The sequence below is a fragment of the Rhinoraja longicauda genome, chromosome 3 (assembly GCF_053455715.1).
Source record: "Rhinoraja longicauda isolate Sanriku21f chromosome 3, sRhiLon1.1, whole genome shotgun sequence".
Classification (NCBI taxonomy): Eukaryota; Metazoa; Chordata; class Chondrichthyes; order Rajiformes; family Arhynchobatidae; genus Rhinoraja; species Rhinoraja longicauda.
In genome coordinates, this window is record NC_135955.1 from 36,448,796 (window position 1) to 36,461,638 (window position 12,843).

At 42.6% G+C, this 12,843-nt stretch overlaps 1 protein-coding gene across 2 annotated transcripts in view; it reads right to left on the minus strand.

Annotated features, from left to right (window-relative positions):
- Positions 1-12,843, minus strand: part of ric1 (RIC1 homolog, RAB6A GEF complex partner 1) — a 113,702-nt gene that overhangs the window by 16,297 nt on the left and 84,562 nt on the right. For both annotated transcript variants that reach the window (XM_078395941.1, XM_078395940.1), the window contains exons 18-20: positions 9,721-9,837; positions 8,794-9,522; positions 2,572-2,730 (exon numbers count right to left, since the gene is read on the minus strand). In XM_078395941.1, the coding sequence (XP_078252067.1) occupies positions 2,572-2,730; positions 8,794-9,522; positions 9,721-9,837 (1,005 nt within the window). The remainder of the gene's footprint in view (positions 1-2,571; positions 2,731-8,793; positions 9,523-9,720; positions 9,838-12,843) is intronic.

Sequence of the window (12,843 nt, forward strand, 5' to 3'; positions counted from 1 at the left end):
CCCAAAAACCTGTCCGACAGATCAGAAACACTCTTCAGGAATCAGGTGTGGATTTGTCAATGACCGCTGTACGCAGAAGACTTCATGAACAGAAATACAGAGGCTTACACTGCAAGATGCAAACTACTAGTTATATGTAAAAATAGGATGGCCAGGTTACAGTTTGCCAAGAATTACTTAAACGAGTAGCCACAGTTCTGGAAAAAGGTCTTGTGGACAGATGAGACAAAGATTAACTTATATCAGAGTGATGGTAAGAGCAAAGTATGGAGGAGAGAAGGAACTGCCCAAGATCGAAAGCATACCACCTCATCTGTGAAACACGGTGGTGGGGGTGTTATGGCCTGGGCATGCATGGCTGCTGAAGGTACTGGCTCACTTATCTTCATTGATGATACAACTGCTGATGGTAGTAGCATAATGAATTCTGAAGTGTATAGACACATCCTATCTGCTCAAGTTCAAACAAATGCCTCAAAACTCATTGGCCAGTGATTCATACTACAGCAAGACAATGATCCCAAACATACCGCTAAAGCAACAAAGGAGTTTTTCATAGCTAAAAAATGGTCAATTCTTGAGTGGCCAAGTCAATCACCCAATCGGAACCTAATTGAGCTTGACTTTTATATGCTGGAGAAATCTGAAGGTGACTAGCCCCCAAAACAAGCATTAGCTAAAGATGGATGCAATACAGGCCTGGCAGAGCATCACCAGAAAAGACACCCAGCAACTGGTGATGTCCATGAATCGCAGACTTCAAGCAGTCATTGCATGCAAATGATATGGAACAAAATACTAAACATGACTACTTTCATTTACATGGCATTGCTGTGTCCCAAACATTAATGTGCCCTGAAATGGGGGACTATGTATAAACACTGCTGTAATTTCTACATGGTGAAACCAAAATGTATAAAAATGGCCTTTATTAAAATCTGACAATGTGCACTTTAACTACATGTGATTTTTTCTATTACAAATCTCAAATTGTGGAGAACAGAGGCAAATAAATAAATGATGGGTCTTTGTCCCAAACACTATGGAGGGCACTCACTGTACATTTAATTCACAATGTTGATTGCAAGATTGTTTATCTTAATCTGCATGTTCCAAACCTCTCCAGAATCCTAATACTAATGTTTAAATAACACATGAAAAATAGAGAAACTAGACAGATGGCTTCTAAAGGTATGTCCGATTTATAAAGCAAAGTTTAAGTTTATTTCTGTAAGTTGAGCTCAACACTGAATTATGGAAAAACAAAATTGACAATTATATATATTTGGAATTGAGAGAAACTGTAAAGACCACAAACTAACAGAAGAACTCATGTTAAAAAAATGATGCAAAACACAATTCTCAATCCTCTGCACTTCAAAGCATCTTAATACATTATGAAGATTAGTATTTGTTGGAGGTCAATCGTTTAATCTTAAGGACAGTCTTATGGGGGTGTCCAAGACCAATTATTTTTATTAATGAGCATGCCCCATTATTACTCAGAGTTGTGAATCAGTGGAATTCTCTGCCACTGAAGGCAGTGGAGGCCAATTCACTGGATGTTTTCAAGAGAGTTAGATTTAGCTCTTAGGGTTAAGGGAATCAAGGAATATGGGGAAAAATTCAGAACGGGGTGCTGATTTTGGATGCAGCCATGATCATATTGAATGGCGGTGCTGGCTCAAAGGGCCGAATGGCCTACTCCTGCAGCTATTTTCATGTTTCTATTAGGCTACAACTGATGATTGTCCAGTTTCATTTCTAATTCCTCATAAATTTCTCAGTTTACACCTACATATAACAAGACCTGGACAAGAATCAGGATTGATCTTTTAAGTAACATGCAACATTTGTGCCATAAATATGCCAAGCACTGATCTCACCATCTCAAAAGTGCCTAACCACCTCATCATGACATTCATTGATTTCATCAGAACCAAATCCCCCACTAACAATATTTTGAATCACCGATGGCCAGAAATCACATAAATCAATCACATAAATATTGTGGAATCAATAGAAGGTAAGATGCAAGGTTTACTGCTGAGAGTAGCTCACCTCTTGAATCTACAAAATATTTCCACTCTCTACAAAGCTTAAGACTGTAATGTAATGGACTACTCTTGAGTTGCTAGGGTGAGTGAAGCTTGAATATACCTTGGGAATCTTTTAGAACAAAGCAACCCACTTCACTGGCACCTCATCTAGCATTCTGAAGATCCATTCCATCCGCAGAAGGCTAGACTGTCGGCCATCTACAAAAAGCCCTGTAGCAATTTGCTCAGCCTCCTCAATACCACCTTCCATATCAGAAATCTCTATTTCCTGAAGAGCAAAGGCATGAAGATATCAGGAATGCCACCACTTGTAAGTTCTGGTTCAAATCACTCACTATCTTATTTTAAAATGTATCACTATTCTTTCACTATCGTTAGGCCTATATACTAAACCACAAAAAGTGCAGTAGTTCAGCAGAGCAACACACCATTACCATGATAGTCTATCAGCTTGGGCCTTAAATACTGGACCTGTCAATGATGCACAAAAATAAGCCTTTTGCACACTTACCTGAGTTGTAGGAGTGGGTGGAGGAGTTTCTAATTCTCCTGTGCCAATGGCTTTCAAGAAGCGGATCATATGTCGGCAAAGATCCCATTTTCCTTGTTCAAGAGCCGTGTTGAAGAGCAGTGTTGCATGTTGTCTGCTAACTGTTGGGACCTCCATGTTCTACCAGGAGAGAGAAATAGTGGTGAGAAAATACAACTAAACAAAATCTTTCCATGGACTTTATTGAAAATGTACAAGCTATATGCTTGGAAAGTCAAGATTTTATATTGAACTCATAGCCAATATGACGTTTGTGCCACTGATCACCTAGTATTCAGGTAGCCCAATTTTAGAACAACAAACTTAATTTTGGCAAGCTCTCTTGGATATGTATTAAAGTGATGAAAGCTATTAACCCAACTGATGCCAGATGATTAGATTTCCTGCTTAACAACTACAGTATTTGAGATTTAAAGTTTATCCAGGAGAGCATTAGTTCTTTTAACTACAACCAACACATTAGCAATAATACTCAATCTTCGAAGGAATGCACTCGAAAATAGTTTCTACAGCAAAATAAAATCGATGAAACCAAAGTATTAGTAATGACATCAATATAAAGCTAACATATCTTAAACATAATCATAAACTACATTTAACAACTGTAACAGATACCCTGCACCTTAAACCGTAATATACAAGAAAAATACTACAGGTGCAAGAAATCTAAAATAAAGACAGAAATTGTTGTACACTCGGTCAGTTTACATCTGCAGATTATCTGTTTGTCTTTCCACAGATGCTATCTGGTCTGGTCTTTCTATTCTGTACTTTAAAGATGTTAAAGGAATCTTTTGTTTATTCTATGTTCTGAGGGATCTCACCATGCTATGTGCAGAAAGGTATGTGAAATATAGACTAATAGGCATTTGTTAGTACACAAGATGTGTTCATGGTCACATTTGCTGGGTCATTAATCATCTGTCATTTATTGCCATTTTGTCAAAACTGTATATGCCATTCGGCGAAATTCTCATTTGAGCTTGCATTTTCTTGCATCAGTACTGCAAGGGCTCATTTTGTTTATAGCGCTGATTTCCAAATATGTTTGCAACAATTATGACTGCTACCAACACTGTTTGTGAAACCATATTAATTTTGGCTCCATTGAGTTACTGGGAAAAATGGATGAACCTTAATTTGATTGAAGAGAAAAAAACACATAAAATGAAACAAAAACAACTACAGAAAATGAGGAGTCTGGAGAAAGTAGTTACGATAGTTGTAATAAGTCTATAAATTAGACTCAACCCAAAGAACAAGGTAAACATTCTGGAATCTAAGTTTCAAGAAAAGTGGTACTGTTAAGAACAAAGGTAACTATAGGGATATGAAGTGTGAATTAGGGATATGGTATGAATTGAGGAACTTTTTCTATCGTAAGTTCAGTTGGTAATGAATAAAATTCAAAGAATGTCAAGAATGAGGGTTCAATATGAGGAAATTAGTACAAGTACAAGATCCAAATTTCCTATTTCAGTCAGTCCTGTTGTCCCAGGACCTCGTCTATACACCTTCATCACACTTTCCCCCAGGACAAGAACATCCTTCTTCAGAAAAAGTGACCAAAACTGTGCATGCAAAACTGTGCATGTGTCATGGCCTCACCAAAGAGAAATTGGATTGGTTAGACTAATACTCACTGGACTATGGAAGACCGAGAAGGGATCCCATTGAAACATAAAATTTCAATTGCACTAGGCAGGCTAAGTACGGGATGTTTCTGATGGTTGTAGAATTCAGAAGCAGGGACCAAAGCCTATCCAGGATATATTCAAGATTCAAGATTCAAGATTCAAGATAGCTTTATTTGTCATCCAAAATTGGACGAAATTCAGAATGCAGATCAGGAGAAATTTCTTCATCTAGGTGATGAACTATGGAAGTCTATCTCAGAAGGCAGCAGTGGTAAAGTCTTTAAATATATTAAGGCAGTGGTGGCCAAGTCTTTAGTGGCCACATCTAATATATTCAGGAAGGAATTATACATATTTCTTAATGTGAAAGGGATTAAGGGATATGCAAAGAAGGTGAGAATAGTACTGAAATGGATGATCAGCTGTGATTGTGTTGAATGGCAGAGCAGCTTGGAGGACGGAGTGGCCTTCCTCTGTTCTTAGTTTCAATGTTTTTACATGCTTCATGAAACGTGCACAAGACCCGCTTGTTTAAACTGTCAGCAGATGTGTTCTACTCCTAAGCACCGTAACTTAAAACACTATTGCAAAACAGCGCATGCAACTTTCAATGGAAATTACCCACTTGGAAATAACCCAAGAACAATTTGCTGCTTCACTAAAAAGCCAGCAAAAAAAAAAGAGATCATAAGAAACACAAACAGGACTTAAGAAGGCAATTCTGGATTTAGTGTTGTGTAATGATCCTGATCTGATAAGGGGACTAGAGGTAAAAGAGCCATTAGGAGGCAGTGATCACAACATGATAAGTTTTACTCTGCAAATGGAAAGGCAGAAGGGAAAATCGGAAGTGTCGGTATTACAGTATAGCAAAGGGGATTACAGAGGCATGAGGCAGGAGCTGGCCAAAATTGATTGGAAGGAGGCCCTAGCAGGGAAGACGGTAGAACAGCAATGGCAGGTATTCCTGGGAATAATGCAGAGGTTGCAGGATCAATTTATTCCAAAGAGGTGGAAAGACTCTAAGGGGAGTAAGAGACACCTGTGGCTGACAAGGGAAGTCAGGGACAGCATAAAAATTAAGGAGAGGAAGTATAACATAGCAAAGAAGAGTGGGAAGACAGAGGATTGGGACTCTTTTAAAGAGCAACAAAAGTTAACTAAAAAGGCAATACGGGGAGAAAAGATGAGGTACGAGGGTAAACTAGCCAATAATATAAAGGAGGATAGCAAAAGTTTTTTTAGGTACGTGAAGAGGAAAAAAATAGTCAAGGCAAATGTGGGTCCCTTGAAGACAGAAGCAGGGGAATTTATTATGGGGAACAAAGAAATGGCAGACGAGTTAAACCGTTACTTTGGATCTGTCTTCACTGAGGAAGATACACACAATCTCCCAAATGTTCTAGGGGCCGGAGAACCTAGGGTGATGGAGGAACTGAAGGAAATCCACATTAGGCAGGAAATGGTTTTGGGTAGACTGATGGGACTGAAGGCTGATAAATCCCCAGGGCCTGATGGTCTGCATCCCAGAGTACTTAAGGAGGTGGCTCTAGAAATAGTGGAAGCATTGGAGATCATTTTTCAATGTTCTATAGATTCAGGATCAGTTCCTGTGGATTGGAGGATAGCAAATGTTATCCCACTTTTTAAGAAAGGAGGGAGAGAGAAAACGGGTAATTATAGACCAGTTAGTCTGACATCAGTGGTGGGGAAGATGCTGGAGTCAATTATAAAAGACGAAATTGCTGAGCATTTGGATAGCAGTAACGGGATCATTCCGAGTCAGCATGGATTTACGAAGGGGAAATCATGCTTGACAAATCTACTGGAATTTTTTGAGGATGTAACTAGGAAAATTGACAGGGGAGAGTCAGTGGATGTGGTGTACCTCGACTTTCAGAAAGCCTTCGACAAGGTCCCACATAGGAGATTAGTGGGCAAAATTAGGGCACATGGTATTGGGGGTAGGGTACTGACATGGATAGAAAATTGGTTGACAGACAGAAAGCAAAGAGTGGGGATAAATGGGTCCCTTTCGGAATGGGAGGCAGTGACCAGTGGGGTACCGCAAGGTTCGGTGCTGGGACCCCAGCTATTTACGATATACATCAATGACTTAGACGAAGGGATTAAAAGTACCATTAGCAAATTTGCAGATGATACTAAGCTGGGGGGTAGTGTGAATTGTGAGGAAGATGCAATAAGGCTGCAGGGTGACTTGGACAGGTTGTGTGAGTGGGCGGATACATGGCAGATGCAGTTTAATGTAGATAAGTGTGAGGTTATTCACTTTGGAAGTAAGAATAGAAAGGCAGATTATTATCTGAATGGTGTCAAGTTAGGAGGAGGGGGAGTTCAACGAGATCTGGGTGTCCTAGTGCATCAGTCAATGAAAGGAAGCATGCAGGTGCAGCAGGCAGTGAAGAAAGCCAATGGAATGTTGGCCTTTGTAACAAGAGGAGTTGAGTATAGGAGCAAAGAGGTCCTTCTACAGTTGTACCGGGCCCTGGTGAGACCGCACCTGGAGTACTGTGTGCAGTTTTGGTCTCCAAATTTGAGGAAGGATATTCTTGCTATGGAGGGCGTGCAGCGTAGGTTCACTAGGTTAATTCCCGGAATGGCGGGACTGTCGTATGTTGAAAGGCTGGAGCGATTGGGCTTGTATACACTGGAATTTAGAAGGATGAGGGGGGATCTTATTGAAACATATAAGATAATTAGGGGATTGGACACATTAGAGGCAGGAAACATGTTCCCAATGTTGGGGGAGTCCAGAACAAGGGGCCACAGTTTAAGAATAAGGGGTAGGCCATTTAGAACGGAGATGAGGAAGAACTTTTTCAGTCAGAGAGTGGTGAAGGTGTGGAATTCTCTGCCTCAGAAGGCAGTGGAGGCCAGTTCGTTGGATGCTTTCAAGAGAGAGCTGGATAGAGCTCTTAAGGATAGCGGAGTGAGGGGGTATGGGGAGAAGGCAGGAACGGGGTACTGATTGAGAGTGATCAGCCATGATCGCATTGAATGGCGGTGCTGGCTCGAAGGGCTGAATGGCCTACTCCTGCACCTATTGTCTATTGTCTATTGTCTATTAAGCCAGCTTTTCTCTTCAATACCACTCTGATGCCCTTGTATTTCTAATGTCTGTTAATCTGTGCCTCAATGATTCCACATCTGGGGTAGAGAATTCCAAAAATTCACCCTCCCAGGAAGAAATACCTCCTCAACCTGGATTTAAATGCACAAATCGTTATTCTGAAACTATGCCCCCTAGTTTTAGATGCCTTCATTAGGGGGGATCTGAAAATCTATTCTGTCAATCCATCTCAGAATCTTACATGCTTCAGCAAGAGTCCCTCTCATCTTTCAGATGTACCTTCCTTCACATGCCCAACCAACCTAAAGAACCTTCTCTGCATTGCTTCAATTACATAATTTCTTAAGCAATCTTTTCTCCATCCAGGTGATGGAGTGGCACAGTGGTGCAGCTGCCTTACAGCATCAGAGATCCGGGTTCGATCCTGACTACAGGTGCTGTCTGTACAGAGATTGCATGTTCTCCCTGTGACCTCCTTGGCTTTCTCTAGGTCCTCTGGTTTCCTTGCACACTCTTTAAACGTACAGGTTTGTAGGTTAATTGGTTTCGGTAAAAATTGTAAATTGTTCCTAGTGTTTAGGACAGTGCTAGTGTACGGGGTGATCGCTGGTCGGCGTGGACTCGATGGGCCTAAGGACCTATTTCCACGCTGTATCTCTAAAGCCTAGTGTAAAGTAAAGGTGCAGTCTCACCAGTGCATTGCAAGGCTACATCAGAGCTATCTTATATATTCTATGACACTTGCAAAAATGGTCAACATTCCACGAGCACTACTAATTACTTGTTGTAGCTGCACGTTTTGTATTTCATGTGCCTTCTGCCTGGAAAAGAGATATTGCAGTTGTGGTTTTCCAATTCTAGGGCCTCTCCAAAATCCAGACACTTTTAGAAGATTACAACCAACACTCCCACACCTCAAGAAACTTACATCTTTGGTCACATTAAATTATCTAGTATGTTTTTTCCTCAAATGATAGAACTTGTTTTACGTTCCTCCTGCCCTATAGCCTCTTGATCTATTGTTTTTAGAGTGTTTTTAGTGCCTTCCACTGTGAAGATGGTTTGAGCATGCACATTCTCTTAAAGCCAAGCTTAAAAGCATTTACAATATTTTTTGGCCAGAACTGCCGAAGAAGAGCCTTGACCCAAAACGCCACCCATTCCTTTTCTCCGGAGATGCTGCCTGTCCTGCTGAGTTACTCCAGCGTTTTGTGTCTATCACTGTTGAATGAATGATCCACCTTGGTCTCTTTTTGAGGTCCTCACTTGCACAGAAGACTTTAACCAATTCAATTCACTCTGTGAGATATCAATAAATAGTTGAGAGTACAGGGATCTGGCAACATTTTGATTTAAATGTCAAAAACTTACACTCTGAAGCAGTTACAGTAAATTTCAAAGCTACACCTTTTTTCCTGCAATTATTTTAAAAATCAGTATATACCAAGTTCCTACCTGCAGGATGATGAGATAAGACGCAGCAGTGTCCAAATCTTGTGCCAGTAAACATTCCTCAAACAGATCTTTAGGATTGCCTACAGCAGCAAACAGGTAATTCCACAAGGCATATTCAGTTTTTCTAGCACAATGAACTACTGTCTGCAGAAAAAGAGGGAATTCGGTAATGAACTTTGCCACAGTTGGAAGCAATGGGTCAGGAATAGGTTCCCGGGAGGTAGCTTCTTCTTCCAATACTTCGTGAAGCATCAGTTCCAGTACATGAGGGAAATAGGGTAATGTAGCACAGGACTGAGCTAAGAGCAGAGCCTGCTCACCAAGGTTCCTGACGAGGAGCTGGCGAAGAATATGGTGGAGGTAGATTTGGGAAGTCCTCTCAACAGTACAAAAAGGGAATAGGACTTCTAAAGGTTTGTTTTCACTGTTATGTACATATAAATTATCATATAGCACAGTTTCATTCACTGCACCAAGGACTAGGGCGTCTTCAAATAGAACAGCCAAGGGATAGATATTGATTTGAAATGGCAACATGATCCGCCTGGATAGGAAGGAATGTGGTTTGCGATTGTCTCGAGGAAAAAGAGGGAGCCAAACTTTCATTCCTGCTTCTCCACAACTGAGCCAGAGCGCTTCCAGCAAGTGCCGCTTGTGTTTGTTGGATCGGCACGTTGTCCACACATTTTCAACACACTGCGCAAGTACAATGGGTGCACAGAATGGGGGCTAAAAGACATAACAAAATTATTGTCGTGAAATTAGCAGAGTTGCTCCGAAGAGTTGTTCTGAAGTGATCCAAAAATATCAATAACTATATTATTTCAGGTTATTTTAATTTATGATGAAACAAAATACTCAAATATTTAAAGCACATGTAAAGTTTTTCTGCTAGTTTGCTTGGTGATTTTTCCAGTGTTTACTTACCAGCTTCTTGTGTTTGGAAATACTGTCCTTGTCTCGTACCTGAGGACCCGATCGATCCCTTTGTAGCATGATAAGCTGACCTGCCAAATTAAGCATTATGCTCTCTGCAGCACAGGCCTGAAAGAGAAATTATTTAGGCAAAGGCGCTTAATAAAGTAGGAATTTCTTTAGCTGTAAATAATATTAAAAAGTAAAATTTAATGTTATTAACTACTTCCAGTTTACTTTCATGATGCATTTCAAATGACTCAGAGTCCAATGGAATGTTGGCCTTCAAAACAAAAGGAGTTGAGTATAGGAGCAAAGAGGTCTTTCTGCAGTTGTACAGGGCCCTAGTGAGACCGCACCTGGAGTACTGTGTGCAGTTTTGGTCTCCAAATTTGAGGAAGGATATTCTTGCTATTGAGGGCGTGCAGCGTAGGTTTTTTCTAGGTTAATTCCCGGAATGGCGGGACTGTCATATGTTGAAAGACTGGAGCGACTAGGCTTGTATACACTGGAATTTAGGATGAGAGGGGATCTTATCGAAATATATAAGATTATTAAGGGGTTGGACACGTTAGAGGCAGGAAACATGTTCCCAATGTTGGGGGTGTCCAGAACCAGGGGCCACAGTTTAAGAATAAGGGGTAGGCCATTTAGAACGGAGATGAGGAAAAACCTTTTCAGTCAGAGTTGTAAATCTGTGGAATTCTCTGCCTCAGAAGGCAGTGGAGGTCAATTCTCTGAATGTATTCAAGAGAGAGCTAGATAGAGCTCTTAAGGATAGCGGAGTCAGGGGGTATGGGGAGAAGGCAGGAAAGGGGTACTGATTGAGAATGATCAGCCATGATCACATTGAATGGTGGCGCTGGCTCGAAGGGCCGAATGGTCTTCTCCTGCACCTATTGTCTATTGAACCAGCAGCTATGGTATTTCAAAATAAAATGTCTTGTGCTCACGTTTATGCTGGCTAGTTTTACTGTGGAGCAGCTTTTTATTTTTTTTAAACGAGTATACTTCCAGCTCTGATACAAAAGCAACTCAGTGGTGGGACATCATCACTAATTTTTGCACTTTACCGTAACTCCACAGAACTAAAACAGAATACCAAGTGACAGTGATTGTAAACCTCTCCCCTCCTGAACGTGCAGCCCTCCACTCACTCTGCAACAACCCTGACTTAGTCATCAAAGCCGCTGCCAAGGGAGGTGCTGTGGTAGTCTGGCGTGCTGACCTCTACCGGACCGAGGCCAGACGACAACACTCAGACACCTCTTCCTACGAATCCTTGGACCATGACCCCACCGACAAACACCAGACCTTTATCATCAGCACCATCACGGACCGCACCATTTCCGGCGATCTACCCTCTAATGCCTCCAAACTTATAGTTCCCCAGCCCCGCACGGCCCGATTTTACCTCCTACCTAAAATCCATAAACAGAACTGTCCCGGAAGACCCAATGTCTCTGCCTGCTCATGTCCCACCGAACTTATTTCCACCTACCTCGACTCCATCCTATCCCCCCAGGTCAAATTCCCTCCCCACCTACCTCCAAGACACCTCACACCTCCGAAGAAGGGTCTCGACCCGAAACGTCACCCATTCCTTCTCTCCCGAGATGCTGCCTGACCTGCTGAGTTACTCCAGCATTTTGTGAATAAATCGATTTGTACCAGCATCTGCAGTTATTTTCTTATACTACTGGTTGCTCCACTGCGATTTCTCTTCGAGGTATGTCCACTTTGAAGAAGTTCTCCTCCTCTCAAAAAAGAAAGAAGGGTCTCGACCCGAAACGTCACCCATTCCTTCTCTCCCGAGATGCTGCCTGACCTGCTGAGTTACTCCAGCATTTTGTGAATAAATCACATGCTCTCCATCTCCTTGATAACTTCTGGATTCCAGGCCCCCACTCCCTCATCTTTATCATGGATGTCCAGTCACTCTACGTTTCCATCCCCCACAAGGGTGGTCTCAAAGCCCTCCGTTTCTTCCTCGACCGTAGAACCAGCCAATCCCCATCTACTAACACTCTCCTCCAACTAGCAGAGCTGGTTCTTACCCATAACAACTTCTCCTTTGACTCCTCCCACTTCCTCCAAACCAGAGGCGTAACTATGGGCACTCGCATAGGCCTGCCTCTTTGTCGGGTACATTGAACAATCCCTGTTCCGGACGTACACTGGCCCCATCCCCAAACTCTACATCCGCTACATCGACGACTGCATTGGTGCTACCTCTTGTACCCATGCAGAACTCACTGACTTCATACACTTCACTTCCAATTTCCATCCTGCCCTTAAATATACCTGGACTATCTCCGACATCTCCCCCCCATCTCCGTCATCTCCATCACAGGAGACAGACTAGTGACTGACATCTACTATAAACCCACTGACTCGCACAGCTATCTGGACTACACTTCTTCCCACCAGGTCTCCTGCAAAAAGTCTATCCCCTACTCCCAATTCCTCCGTCTACGCGCATCTGCGCCCGGGATGAGGTGTTTCACACGAGGGCATCAGCGATGTCCTCATTCTTCAGGAAACGGGGCTTCCCCTCTTCCATTATAGATGAGGCTCTCACTAGGGTCTCTTCTACATCCCGCAGCTCCGCTCTTGCTCCCCCTCCCCCCATTCGTAACAAGGACAGAATCCCCCTCGTTCTCACCTTCCACCCCACCAGCCAGCGTATCCAACAAATCATCCGCCAACATTTCCGTCACCTACAACGGGACCCCACCACTGACCACATCTTCCCATCCCCTCCCCTCTCTGCGTTCCGCAGAGAACGTTCCCTCCGTAACTCCCTGGTCCACTTGTCCCTTTCTACCCAAACCACCCCATCCCCGAGCACTTTCCCCTGCAACCGCAGGAGATGCAACACCTGTCCCTTTACCTCCCCCCTCAACTCCATCCAAGGACCCAAACAGTCTTTCCAGGTAAGAACAGAGGTTCACCTGCACCTCCTCCAACCTCATCTATTGCATCTGCTACTCTAGATGTCAACTTCTTTACATCGGCGAAACCAAACGCAGGCTCGGCGATCGTTTCGTTCAACACCTTTGCTCAGTCCGCCTTAACCAACCTGATCTCCCGGTGGCTGAGCACTTCAACTCCCCCTCCCACTCCCAGTCTGAC